The sequence below is a fragment of the Limulus polyphemus genome, unplaced genomic scaffold (assembly GCF_000517525.1).
Source record: "Limulus polyphemus unplaced genomic scaffold, Limulus_polyphemus-2.1.2 Scaffold716, whole genome shotgun sequence".
NCBI classification, from domain to species: Eukaryota; Metazoa; Arthropoda; class Merostomata; order Xiphosura; family Limulidae; genus Limulus; species Limulus polyphemus.
Window position 1 is genome coordinate 181871 of NW_013666326.1, and position 15405 is coordinate 197275.

The 15405-nt window shown below is 30.4% G+C and overlaps 1 protein-coding gene across 1 annotated transcript in view; it reads right to left on the bottom strand.

Annotated features, from left to right (window-relative positions):
• The window catches only part of LOC106460134 (transformation/transcription domain-associated protein-like), a 262616-nt gene that overhangs the window by 9182 nt on the left and 238029 nt on the right, over positions 1–15405 (bottom strand). Inside the window, exons 59-63 of the mRNA XM_022386785.1 lie at positions 9403–9710; positions 8270–8359; positions 3091–3184; positions 2035–2142; positions 1517–1741 (exon numbers count right to left, since the gene is read on the bottom strand). Of these exons, the coding sequence (XP_022242493.1) occupies positions 1517–1741; positions 2035–2142; positions 3091–3184; positions 8270–8359; positions 9403–9710 (825 nt within the window). The remainder of the gene's footprint in view (positions 1–1516; positions 1742–2034; positions 2143–3090; positions 3185–8269; positions 8360–9402; positions 9711–15405) is intronic.

The following is a 15405-nucleotide window of genomic DNA, read 5'->3' on the forward strand; positions in this document are numbered from 1 at the left end:
GAAAAACCTGCAAAGAAAATATATATAAATTGAAATTTACTGATTGCATAAGTATTCAGCCCCCCAAGTCAATACTTGGTGGAAGCACCTTTGGCAGCAATTACGGCTGTGAGTCTTTAGGATAGGTCTCTACCAGCTTTGCATAATGCAATGGTATAATTTTTGCCCATAGTTCCTGGTAAAATTGCTCCAATTCTGACAAGTTCATTGAGGATTGTTGATGGACTACAATTTTCAAGTCTCACCATAAATATTCAGGACTTTGACTGAGTCTCTATAAGACATTCACTTTTTTTCTTTTGAAACCACTCCAGTGTGGCTTTAGTCTTGTACTTCAGGTGATTGTCCTGCTGAAATGTAAATTTTTGACCCAGTTTTAAATTCTTGGTTGACTCAAGCAGGTTTTCCTCTAGGATTTGCCTGTACTTTGTTCCATCCATCTTCCCCTCAATCCTGACAAGCATCCCAGTCCCTGCTGATGAGAAGCATCCCAATAACATGATGCTGTCTGCACCATACTTAAGAGTTAGGATGGTGTTGACTGGGTGATGTGCTGTGTTGAGCTTGCAACAGACGTAACGTTTTGAATTTAGACCAAAAACTCAATTTTTGTCTGTTCTGACCACAAAATCTTCTGCCTCATGTTTGCAGTATCATTAATATGCTTTGTTGCAAACTCCATATGAGATTTAAGATGATTTATTTTCAGTAATGGCTTCTTTCTTGCCGCTCGCCCATACAGGCCAGTTTTGTATAGAGACCAGAATACTGTCGATGTATTAACACCGACTCCCATCTCAGTCATGGAATTTTGAAAATCTTTCATTGCTTGGCTGCTTAGTTTGAAAGGGTAGCCTGTTCTGGGTAGTGATGGAATGGTATGATGGGCTTCACTCTATTCAAAGGGATAATAAGCAACTTTGAAATTTTATTGTAACATTCTACTGATCTGTGATTCTCTACTATTTTATCCCTGACTTGTTTGGAAAGCTCCTTGGTCTTTATGGTTGGTGTATCTTATTACTATTTGAGTTGTGGTTTGAAAAGAAGCATTTACTCTGAACTCAAGTTAAACCACTTTGATTACACAAAGACAGAGACCATTACACCAATTTTGTGACCTTTCAAACTAATCTATTGCACCTGAAGTGATTTAGGGTTGCTGTAGCAAAGGGGTTGAATACTTATGCAATTGATAATATTCTAATCTTCTTTGAAAATCTAATTTGCTTACATAATATCAACGTTTTTTTTAAGCTTTCTCAATTTGTAGTAGATTGTGTAGACTATAAATATAAAATCCCATTTGAAAGTCTCATGATTGCAAGCTCCTACAGCAACAAAATATGGAAACTTTGCAGGGGGGGGGATACTTTTACAAGGCATTGTACCTAATAAAGATACTTTGGCATGAAATTGTTTTTTAATAAATCTCCTTGAAACATTGAAAAATAAAACTTTACACAGCAATATAACAGAAATCAGGTTTCTAGAAGATTGATGTTTTGACATTTACCTGTTTGTAGATATCCAAAAGAGAGACAGAGGCAGGATTATCCTCCACTAATCTCATCTGAGGACTAACAGCTACTACCCTAGGGACAGTGAAATTCAAGAAACGTCTTGCAGTTTCCTTCTGTTTTCCAAGGTAGTGGTTTAGCATGCGCAAAAGCTGTAGGACTCTTTCTTCCCGACGTGCATCACTAAGACAAGAATCATTCACTACTAGGTATGGATACACCTAAGAGAGAAAGAAAAACCACACTAACAATGGCATACAAAGAAGTTGTTGCTGTTTTTGAGAGGAATTGAAACACAGATTTTAGAATTCTAAATCTGTAAACTTACCACTGATCCACAAACTGATCCTAAACTTTAGATTGTTTCACATTTCATACTATTAAAAACTGTTAGAACTACAAACATTACTTCAATATGGTGTGTGAAATTTCCATTACTCAAGGTCTAGTTTAACTTAAATTATGCAAAACATATATTTCTTTTGTGTTAAACAGAAATAATTCTTTGAACTACCTTGCCATTGTGACCCCTGATGTAGAGACGACGAGCTGCAGTGTGGTGTTTTTGGACTATTTCCACTTTGGGCATGAAACGGGCTATCCTTACATAGTAATGGTTATGCTTTTTTAAAGGTAAAAACAGAAGAAACAAATTAGGTTGTTTCTCAAATCATAAAGGCAAAAATAATTCAAGTGAAATACACTGATTAACCATTTGTCAAATATTAAAGAAAATAATAATAGGTATATAAAGTCACCACTTTGATCTGATTTCAAACAAGATATCTATACTTGAACCAGAAAATGAAAACATGTTGTCTAATTTCTTTGCCTTGTTTTCTATTTCAATGTTTTTGATCTCCACTAATGGTGTTTAAAACATAAATACAACAACCTATTATTGAACTTGAAAATGTAAAGTAATAAATAAATCATCTGATGTCTTCTGTTATTAAATTAATAACTGAAATTAAGTATGTCATCAACTCAATCAAAATTTTGAATAACATCTTTTTTTTAAGGAGAAAAAACTTTTACTCCCATTCACTATCATGTGGCAAACATATTTAGCTACTCATGGTGCAAGTATAAAATTTACAGCTGTAAATAAATTATCAAGCTTAATATTCATAACTTGTTTTGGCATTTTTCTATACTTTTTAAGTGAAAATATGAAAGAGTTATATATGATCATATTCTTTTTATGATTTAAAACAGGAAAAATAATTTGAAATTTAGAGTGGAATTTAAAACCATAAATATGTGTTACTATTATCAATATAAGCATTACAGGCAAGGTAAAAAATCATGAATGACCTATTCTGTTATGAAAATTTAACTAAAAAAAGAAAGATGTGTAAGAATTAAAATATGTCATATTAGTTTTTCTAAAGGTTATTTATATTAAAAAAAATAACTGATAAATGAATTTTCAAGAGTTTTTGAATTGTGCAAACTACTTTTCAATTTTTGTTTTTTTATTTTGGTATGTGCTTAATCACCAGCCTATAATATTAAAATGCAATCAGTCTAGAATACAGTAACTATAAAAGGAATCAGAATGAATTACCTTGGGAAGCAAAAATTCTCCTGGCATCTCCACATCTGCTGTCTGCTGAGAGAAGTTACTCAAAAATCGACATTTCTCTTCTATCAAGAAGGACCTAACAATAAAGGGGGGGGGGGTTAATCAGTACCAACTTAAAATTACTAATTCAGAAGCTGTCAAAGCTGTTGGTTCTTCTATATTTTTATAACTGAGACACATTTTCAAACTGAACATCTTAACTAGTAGAATACCAGTATTATAATTACACTACCAATTTTTACGATCATACACCACCTAGATACAAGAACAAATTATAATTACCTTCAATTCATAAAGTTTTAACAGATGTTTTCAAACCTATAGAAGTTAATTTCTCTTAGTTTTAACATTCGTTATTGTGTACTAAAACACTTTATATATTTGTATCTACCTAACCATCTATCTGTTAGTCTATAAGTATACATGAGCTTTGTTGAAGTTTAACATTGTGCATTACTAAATTTGATATCAATTCATATTTTAGACTATATTCAACAAGAATCAAAATTCAGTACAATTCTTTACAATCAGTAACATGTTTATTATACATTCAAACTTTATCACTAGGTAACAGAAGGTAGCTTTTTTCAAAATAATGACTTTTATTATAAAATAAATATCTTGAAGTAAACTCCAAATAAGTTTTAAGAGATGTTGGTTGTATCCACAAAATAATACAGTTTTTATCTATTTTAACTGTATAATGAATACAAAAAACAACTGTTATAAAAATATATTGATTTTTATAACAATTTTTATGCCTATTGGTTCCCAATAGTTTGCTGGCTTTCAGCATTTGAACAATAAGTATTTTTTTATCACTTACTTTTTTATTTGAAATAATATACATATAAAAATAAGATTAAGAGCTCACCAAAATCCTGTATGCATTTTAATGGATAAATACAATGTGTGAAAGTAAAGCACGTGAATCTAGCAGACATTTTTACAACACTTTCTATATTTTGTTAATAGAGAGCATACATTGTTACATTTTAAAAACATTTCTTTCTCCACTATATTAGTCAATAGAAAAATATCTATAAAAATTTAAGCAGTAAGATTGCATACTGATAATAGGCATACTTGATATATCATCAGTTGGTTCACTAATCCAACTATGTTGTTGCAGGAATATGTTTTAAATAATATTTAATAATTATAACATTTTCAGGCACAGTGCAAATAGCTCTTCCTTAAAATAACAGCCAAAATGATATGACTGATTTATTCCATACTGCACTTAATTTTAATTTCTCATCTATATAAATCTGTGAACACACTTAAATGAGTAGTGAACAATTTGGACTTAGAAGTTATTATAAAGATCAGAACATCAGAAAAAGAACAAACATCCTTATGAGGCAGACTGGTCATACAGTTGCATGAAGTTCATTCCTATGTTGATTACTTTTACTGACTGAATTTTAGTTAAGATTTTAATACACAAACAATATATAATCTGAAGCAAAATTAACAACATAAGTATCTATCTATATTTTTTTTTTTATAAAGATAACACAACAGTTACATTAATTGTAAATTCAAAAAGAAAGATAGCATATTAAACTCAACAGTATCTTTTTATCTTTCATTAGTTATTTATTTCAATCAATTAGACTAAAAGAAGCATTGCATATAAAAGACACTTGTGGAATAAAACACTTAACATCTAAGAATCTGACTTGTAATGATAAGATGAAAAAGATAAATATACACAGAAATTAAACATTTTACTGATTAATTATTAGTAGATATATAACATTTTAATGTTAAAAAATAAAGTAAATGAATGACTGTTGTTAATTTGTTTGTTTGTTGTTTTTAAGCAAAAAGCTACATAATATGCTCTGTCCTCCATGGGTATCAAAACCCGATTTTCAGCATCATAAGCCTCAAGACTTACTGCTGAGCAACAAGTTAAGTAAAAATGGCATATAAAACAGAGCAGAATGTTGATTATTGAACAAAGATGAGACTACCACAATAAATCTTGACTCTCTCTGTAGCTGTCCAATCAGAAAACTGTATCAAAAATATCTGGGAGTATCCCTGTTCCATGCAACAGATAGCAAAATCATCATTGTACAATGAAATAAAAATGTTGAAATAAAATGAATAATATCACATTTTTGTCTATAATGGCCCTACATATTGTAACATACAATCTCAAATTAGTTATCATAACAGCTTCTAACCTTTTCACATCAGCTTTCTTGAAATTTTATGGTTTTATTCTAGTACTTTGACTAATGTAGATAATAACAAAATCAGCTAACATAAACATACAGTCAGGTTCCCCATATCATAAACTTGAAGAACTCATTTTCCTCATCTGCAGAGCTCATGAAATTTATGTTTTGTTACATAAACTAAGGAGTTCTAATTATCACATTTTAGTTACTTTTGTTAAACAATATATAACTATGAATAAAAAACATAAATAAAAACTATGATTTGTACCCACAAACACTCAAGGCAGTTTTTGCAGTTAAGCAACAAAGCTTGATAACCCTTGTTGTTTCTCATAAAGTTGGAACTCAAAAAAATAATAATGTAGCTTTCAAATATATCAGTCACGATAAGAGTATGTTCCAAACGTAGTATAAGATATCCAGCTTTCCAATTAAGCTATAAATAGGTTAAGTAAAATTGTTATTGTTTGGAGTACTAAGTCTGCCCATATCATAGAATTGTCCTTGACTAATGGCTTTCAGCTCAAAAATTAAATAGTACCACTACAACATTTACATAGAAGAGAATTTGCTCTTTCTATTGGTTGATTAGCAATGAATCTAGAATTCAGAGAAACAGAGGGGGAGATTCTCTGGTGGGTTTAATAATCTTATTACTATCTCAGCAAACCACAAAAATTGGAGGCTCAAATTTTAGGTTACTACTTACAATTACATACAGTTTATGATTTCAATGAGTTAGAAGCTGTAAAACTTTATCACTGAAGTTATATGTATATTTTTGAAATTGAGAAATCAGAGTTCAGATGTGACACATGACAGGAAAGTCAAGATTGAGAATTTTTTAAATAATTCCTTTTGAAATTAAAAAATTAACACTTAGATAATATGAATATATCAAATATAAGCTATGTTTTCAAACCAGGTTTATTAACACACATTGATAATAAAATTGTTTAATTAAATTTTGAATATAACACTGCAAAAGGTTGTGACATTTGCAGAGGAGCCAGGCCCATATACTAAGGGTCAACTGTCTTATCACTTGTCCTTTTCTGTCTTTCATTCACTTTCCCAAACTGTTGACAAGCAAACTCATGTGCATTGACTAATGTATATTATAACAAAATCAGTATTCTTGCAGACATTACAGAAATTTTTCAGCTGGTCGAGGGCCATACATGAGAGTTACTGGGAGCTTAACTTCAACTCTCAACCTTAAGAGGTTGACTGCTGCTGTAATGCATAACATGCTTTTATTATATACAGCACACAATCATCCTAGTCAATTTTATCCAAGCTCACAAGCCTAGAAAGGATACAATTCACAGTTTCAATGAGCTCTCAGCCAAAATATCAGATTTAAGATAATATGGTAAAATACTAATCTTTAACACATCCAGTAACTTATATAATTCAGCAAACAGCTGATAGTTGAAATCTGCTTCTTGATCAATATGGATATTCTCTGGTATTCATATGTGAACTATCCACTGTTCAACCAATTTGATGGCAACTGTCTGAGCTAATGGATGTGGTTCAGCCAATGTAGTAATCAATTTGAATGAGGGTGCAACAATTACTGTTGTTGGCTTTAAATGCAATATCCATGGCTATTCTCATAAGTGGAGAACCTACAACTCACTGACAGTTTTCCTTGGCTAGGATGATTTTTACTCACTGTGCAGGTAATGCAGTGTTTATACCATCACCCTACTTCTCTACAGGCTTGCTGTAATGTCAGACACTCCCTGGTGTCTCCTGATACTTCTATCACATAACATCTGGAAAATGTAGGGTCTCAGCACCCTTGGGACCACTAGCTGCACCACAGATCAGGCACTATGCTTGCAAGAGTTGTAGCAGTTGTACAGCATAACAAATAACAAAGTAATGGTAATCCCCTTAATTTATTACATTCTATCACATGAAACTTTTAACAAACTAGAACCTAACAAAAAGTCAGACACTGTTTCAAAATACCCACTAGTTCTTATCACTCCTTTCATTGGCAAACAACGTTTTAAACTCAAATATCAAATTAAAAAAAATAATCAAAACATATTACCCATAAATTAAGTTACATTTAGTATTTATGTCAATATTTAGAATAAAAAATATGTTTAAAACCAAAGATGTTTTACCCATTCCTATGTGCTTGTGGGTTGTATATAAATACACTTGTGGTAGCTGTAAAGCTATCTATATTGGTAAAACTACATGTCTCCTACAAATATGTGGGAATTTCAGCTAGAAGCAGATATAAGCTAACTAATCCAACTGAGTCTTGTATCCAATTGCACAGTGAGAATAACAATCACCCCATACTTCTAGAAAACTTTGAATTCTTTATTAAAGAAAGTCTCTCCATTTTCAATGATCACCCAACCCTAAATAATAACATCAACTCTTTCCTGTTGTCATTAATGTAATCAATTCTGGACTCTCAGTGTTTTTACTTGATATTTATTATTATTATTTTAAAGATAGTGTTTATATTTATATTTAAGCCTTTCTCTATAATAGTTTCTCTTAACAATGTTATTTATTAAACATGTGTATGCCACATGTTTCATCATACATTTCATTATATTGTTACTGTTTAAATCTGTTCTTTATAAACTTCCAATATAATATGAAAACTCACTCAATAGCTAGTGTTTTTTTTTGTAGTTTGAATTTTATAAACAAATATCATTTTTTGAGATTTTAACACTGACGATGGAATTTAAGGAAATTCCAAAACATCCATAATTAAAGATGATTTTGGTATTACCATGCTTTTAATATTTATTGTAAGACTTCGTTTTCCACCTGATTAGACTTATTAACACACTTACTGCAAAATAAATAACTACTTATATTACATCAAAAACTTTCTACTGCTTTGTATTTCCTCCCTTTTTGTCATTTTTATTTGCTCATTTTCCTAGTAACTGATTACATATTAAATATTTCTGTCTTACTTTGGAAGAAGCTTGGTCTTGGCTTCTAAAATCTTGATCCACTTCTTCAGTTTCATGATCAGATTGTGAAGTTTCATAGCTCCAGGGGCACTAAGAATCAAAGAACTTAAGTTACGTTGTAATAAAATGCCATAAAAAGTCTATTAAGACTACAGTTTGTAATAAATAGCTACCTGTGAATAACAAGAATATCTCATTATTTGAAATATGATATTTTCTTTGTACAGTAAAATTGTTAAGTGAAATTTCTATAAAACTTTGTGATAGTACTTGTACAAAGGATTTTATTAAGGTTTTAAAATAGTTCTGGAGAAACTGTATACAAATGTGATGATCTATAATGGTACTGCACAACCTTTTTATCTTAACTAATATATTACATGTGTGATTCATCTGCATCTTTCAAAAACACAATTTCAGAATTAATTCTAAAAAAAAAGAGAAAACACACAGATCAATTAAATTGCAATGTTCTAGAACAATGCACTACAGTAGCTAAGTATGTGTCAAAAACAGTAAACCTAGAGTTAACCCATTCACTGCAGCTGGGATGTATATTTCCCAGAGCAGTGGGAAATATATGCCCAGCCACAGTGAAAGGGTTAATTATTTCTCTGAAAATAGCACTAAAGAAGCTAAGTATGCGTCAAAAACAGCAACCCTAGAGCTAATCATTTTTCTGAAAACAACATTACAGAATCTAAGTATGTGTCAAAAGCAGCAATACTGTACCTTGAAATATCACTAATTATAGCTTAGAACACTGATGCTAATTACATGACAAAAACATAAACCTACATCTTAAAATAGAACTACTGAAGTTAAGTATATCACAAAATAACACTACTGAAGCTAAATATATCTTCGAACAGCACTACCGAAACTAAATTGTTGTGATCATAAAAAATTAGTAATCTAAAATACATGTTTTTAACTATATGTTTTCACTATACTACAAAATTATGATTTTAACAGCAAGATATGTTAAGAAGCAAGAATAGTTTTTAGAAGCCTTATGCATACAAATAATTCATTGATGACTTTATAAGTTGCTTTAAAAAGTAAACAGTTTATTGTTCTATTTAATTTGATATATTTCAAAAGTTGTATGATCCAATGAATAGTTTACTTACTTGAAATCAAAATCTGTTGTAAATTGTCCCTTCATTTTCTGAAATACTGGATCTTGGGCTGTAGCCTGTGCTCGCCGTGCTAGGGATTCAGAAGCAGCGCTGAAGAAAGTGGTTGATACACTAGACACATTTTCAATACCAACACCAAATGTTGACACCAATTTCCTCACAAAATTCAAAGTATGTGGTGTAACAGTAGCTTCAGAGACAGCTCCTCTATTCTCAAAAGCAACAGCGTAACACTTAGCTAAGCCCTGACGAAGCTGGCGAAGAACCTCTTCGTACCAATTTTCTCGGAACCAAACCATCTGTATTTATTACAAGACAAAAGATTTTATAGCAAAAATTTTGCTAATTCTTAAATTATGAGTCCAAAGTTGGTTATACTGAGACAAAAAGCGTAGAGAAACTGGCTTTTACTGTATTTTACCTTTACTTAATACAAATTTTAGCTATTTTCTAAGTGTCTATTTTTAATATGATAAAAAAAAATTTTATTAGTCAATCTACTTTACAATTTAGAGTATATATTTTTATTTTCAAAAGCTGAAAAATTAAAAAGAATTAAAATACAAAAGCAAAATTGGACTTGAAAATTATCTTTAGCTTTACAGTTCATTTTGCTTGATCTCTTTGTGAAAATTTCTTTCATATAGTTTTTTTTTTTCCATTGGAAAATTATCATCTTGTTATGAAATGTTACTGTAATTTTAGTTAATACTCCACTTTCTATATTCCATCTATAACGCTTTTATTTTAACCCTATAAGTAAGAAGTTGGTCTGTTTGACCAATTATGAAACTGTGAAACTATACATATTTTTACTTTATTATATATAATAAACTCTGAATTTACTATGTGTATTTTCACAAAACTGGGCAAACTTTTAGTAAACACTAAGTTGGTTGTATAAAAAAATCAGTTTTTGATAAAGTATTTCTACTATAGATTTCTCTATTTCCGGAGACTTTAACTAGTCACTGTGAGTGAAAGGTGATTTTCATACTATGAATAAAAATACTTCCTCTTATTTTACAGTTGCCATATTTAATTGTTTAACCACTAAAACCTTATAAATGAATATCAAAAGTGAGTTTTTTGGTAAACTTTACATTTGGTCCAATATTTTCTCTCACTAAAACTAACTGTAATAAAATCATAATTGAACTGTGAAATAAAAGTTGAAAGAAAAAAAAATACCATTTTGTCCTCTGAACTAATTGTAGTATTGATAAGAAAATTTCTAGTTACTTATCTCAACAGTTTCACCTGTTAAACTTTTCACATTTGTTTCTTTTAATTTTATGTTGTTGTTTTGTTGCTGTACTTTGTATCCACTGGAACAGTAATCCTTAAGTCAAAAACAATAAAGTACATTGAGAACCCATTAGCTGTTTCCTGTACAACTAAATTAAACAGCATATGATCTGAGTGTCATGTTTTACATCTTACTTAAGACAGTGAAATGTCAGGTATTTTATTTTACTGAAGTTTAGTTAGGCTAAGCTGAGAAGTTTCTAATTTTTACTTTTTAGTTACTTTTGTTAAATATATATATATAACAGAACATAAAATATATACATAAAAACAAGGATATGCAGTACTTACTGCATACTTGAGTTCATTTACAAGAGTGAAAAATTGATGTTCTTCCATAAGTCTTAAGTCTCACATATTTGGCTGTCCAAGAAAAGAATTCATCTAGCTTTCAAATATGCATTTTAGAATCAGTCACTAGAATATAATGTCCCAAAACTGTTGTAATTTATCCAGATTTCTAAGTAAGCTATAAATAGGTTAAAAAATTCCTACAAGTGTGTTTAGCAGATTATGCAGTGAGGATGGCAAATTCAATATAAAAACACAAGAAACGACTAAGTTTTTCACCAAAAAGAGTACCCAAAAATCTCTTGTATCCAAGGCAGTCTTTAATGTGAATTTTCAATCCTATAAATTACTTTTAAGACCTATTGCAAAATACAATAAAAATCAAATTCCTCTCATCTTAATATAACATCCTGGAAACAAAAAGACAAAAATATCGTCATAATAGCTACAAGTTACTCACAGAAGATTCAATCACCAACATTATTTTTAATGATCATACCTTAATATCTTACCGACACAACACAAATTTTTGTAGCCTTCTAGTGCATAACTTTTGACATCCAATACCAATAATCCAAACATACTTGGTATTCAACTGTGTGAATGAAACAGGCATGTCACTTGTATATACTTGAATAATAATACTCAAATGCACTCCTTCAATATATGGCAGTCCTTCACTTGCATATCCCAATGCAGAGTTACTGTATTCTATGCAACCAACTTGAAAAATTATAAACTGGTCAAACAGATTGCAATCTAGGCAATAGAATCCAGTAGCATCTTAGTCCAATAAGAAGACTGGATAAAGACCATCCCTTCAGTAGGTCCAAAAATAACATCAGTAACTTCTCTATAGTAAGAGTCAAATATGTGTCATCTGATATTGTACAAAGACAATGACTTGAACGCTGACTAATTTTTAAACTGGGGACTCTCCCTCCTCATGGATTAAATAAACATTTCTTTAATTTTAGCAGTGTTATATCTTCACATGATCACAAGATTTATCACATTATTTTAGTTTTATCTGTTACATAGTTTGAAAGTTTTTTATAACATCACAGAGTTCTTTATTAAAAGTATTGTTGTACAAAATCACCAAAGTGTATAGTATTATTAAAACCATGTGATGTTCTTTGTGTCTCTTTCAAATCTTTAATAGTCTATATTTAGATCTGAAGAAGAACAGTAGCACAAAACATTACCTATTAATAAGTTATTTTGGCAATAAATAAACCATTCATGTTTTTATACAAAATTCCTATAACCTTTGATTACCAAAAACAAAATACTTTGCTGACTAATGGTTTATGGTGAGAATGATAAATAACAACTTGTAAGATTTATACAATGAAAATCAACATTTCTATTCTATATAAACATGCCTGTCAGCAGCATAAAGCTGATCACTAAACAATCTCAAAAGTCAGAATTAGAGGGAGGGCTTCTATGGCAGGTATGACAAATTTATTGATATGTCAATGAATCAAGAATGTGGGAGGTTAAAATTTCAGGTTCTTGCTTTAAATTATATATATAGTTTGTGCTTCTAATTGGTTTGAAAGTGCATCTGCCTATTTTTGATGTTAGAAAATTCTGAAAGGGAGAAATCAAAGCTCAGATGCATCTTGTGACACAATAAAATGAAGATTGATAATTTTTAAATCTCTCTTTTGGAAATTAAGAAGTTAAAACTTAGGTACTATACAAATTTGATTTATAAACTACATTTTCAAGCCAAGTTTACTGCCATACATTGATAATAAAGTTGTTTTATTAACCTCAGTAGTACATTTAGAATTATAGTAAACTTCATTATATATAGCTTCACAGATACAGGTTTGGTCACATTGACCAAGCCAGTGAACAGATGGTTAATAACATAGTCTAAAGATAATAAAGAAACATTTAGTCTTTCAAGGCTTCCCTTGCATACCCACCCTTGGAAAAATTAAAAATTTAAACCCATCCTTTACTTTTCAGAAACATTCGATTCCCCTCTTAAACTCCTGAAAAGTGCTAGTGTCCACTACTACCTAGGGCAACTCATTCTATAAATTAATCATCCTCAACAACAACAACAACAAGCTTATATCACAAAGAAATCAGAGGTCTTTATCCTGTCTATTTCATGGATAACCTATTACATGTAAATAACACCACCTCTTACCCTTCTTTTCTCAAGAGAAAATAATAGGTCTTAACCTCTCCCTATAAGATAATGCTTTCATTTCCAGAATCATTCTAGTAGTTCTTCTATGAATCCTTTCCAATAAGTTAATATCCTTAGATAAGGAGACCAAAAACTACTGGATTATCTCAAAGTTTTCTCACAACAGAAATACTACTAACTGGTCTATACTTTCCATAGTCATTCGTATCACATACCAAAAATGAAAGAAGTTAACATGATATTTGAGCTCCTATTACTGAGCCTCAGGGATCAGCATTTCAACCTTTGCTTCTTGTGTCAATTAATAATGATATTGACAGAAGCACAATTAAAAAATGAGTAAAATCTGCTGATGACAATAAACTTTTCGATATTTCTAATTACACTGAGGATGTTTAAGCACTATGGAATGAATTGGTTCAAATGATAAGTTGGACAAGTAGATGGCAAATTGACAAATTAATTCAAAGTAATGAAATGATTATCATAATTTGGATTGCACACTTAATACACATGGGAACCATTCAATTGAAGGACTGAAAAAAGGACCTTGACATAGTGATGGAAAAGTCACTCAAGACAATGAAATAGTGCTCAGTTGCCAGAAGGAAAGATAATAGAATTTTAAGGTGTTTTTATAGACATAGTGATTAGAAGTTTAAAAATGTAATTATCTCTATAAGAATTACTAGTTAGACCTCATTTGGTATACTGAATGCAGTTTTTGTCTAATTTATCTAAAAAAAGGATACTGTACAAAGAGAATGATCTGAAAACAGACTAATTCATAAACTGGGGACTCTCCACCCTCATGTTTTATCTTCACATGATCACAGGTTTTATCACATTAATTTTATCTAATAAATAGTTTGAAAGCTTTTATAATATCACAAAAAAGGTCTACTAGGATTATTCATGAGATAGAAGGATTATCTTATTTTTTTCTCCTAAGAAAAGAAAGTTAAGAGGTGATCTTAATGAAGGTTATAATATTATCCAAGGCTTAACAGTTAAAGGACTACAAGTTCTTTGTCTTATTTTCTGAAGACAATAGGATGAGATTAAACAAATTTAAGATTTGGAAAATACGGGGTAAATTTCAGTCAAACCTCTCGCTATAGGCATCCTTTTCTGAGCATGTCACAAGGTTTTACTAAATTACATTTAAAATTTAATTAAACTAATTTCTTATCATGGTATACAAATAAACTTGGTATAAAAATGCAGCTAATAATCCACATTTTAATATTATACAAGTTTTAAGTTCTTAATTTTATAAGATAATATTATAAAAAATCCTTAATTTCTCCAATATGAGAAGTGTGACATTTGCTCTCTTGGAATTACCTCTTCTCTAATTTATTTACCACCCCACCAAGAAGTACAAAATTTAATTGTTTGTTTGAAGTTAAGCACAAAGCTACACAATGGGCTATCTGTGCTCTACCCACCATGGGTATCGAAGCACAGTTTCTGAGTTGTAAGTCTGCAGACATACCGCTGTGCCACTGGGAGGCACAAAATTTAATAAATTACTCATTATATTGTCATTACTCAGGCAAAGCATAATTTTTATAGCCTTCCATTTTATTTGGTTACACAGCTAAAAAATAGAAAATCAGACCCACTTGCCATGCCCACCTGTCACATCCTCTCTTTCAGAAATTGCCAATAGTTCTCTCTGACATTTAATACTATTATTATTCATAACCAATAAAAAGCCAAAGTTCTAATCCATGAAATGACATATTATATTACACTGTTTTGTGTAGAAAATTTTATATTTCTCCTCCAGTTCAAAAATGTTCCTCACAGGAATCACCTCAACAAGTTTAACTAAAGTTATAAAGCACTTATCACATAGTTAGAAAGACAGACAAATTATGATGGTCATAGAACATTGTTTGCTTTGTGCATATTTCTAGGTTCATTATTTAATTGAATAAAAATTATTTAGTGTAGTTGTACCATTAGTATAAAAATGTAGGCTTAAGTTTTATTAACAGCAAAAAGAAAAGAGGGGGATTCAAGTGAGAACTATATGTCTTGTTTTTCATGTGTATTCTTTATTTATTATTATAAAAGCAACTAAAATGTAAACAATTAGAAACTTTTTACATTAGATAAGGTTACAGTTTTCAAGTAATTTGTGCATTACCTAATTCAATAGGGTAATGTGAACTACACGTTTGCCAGGTGTTTTACAATTTATGTGGCAA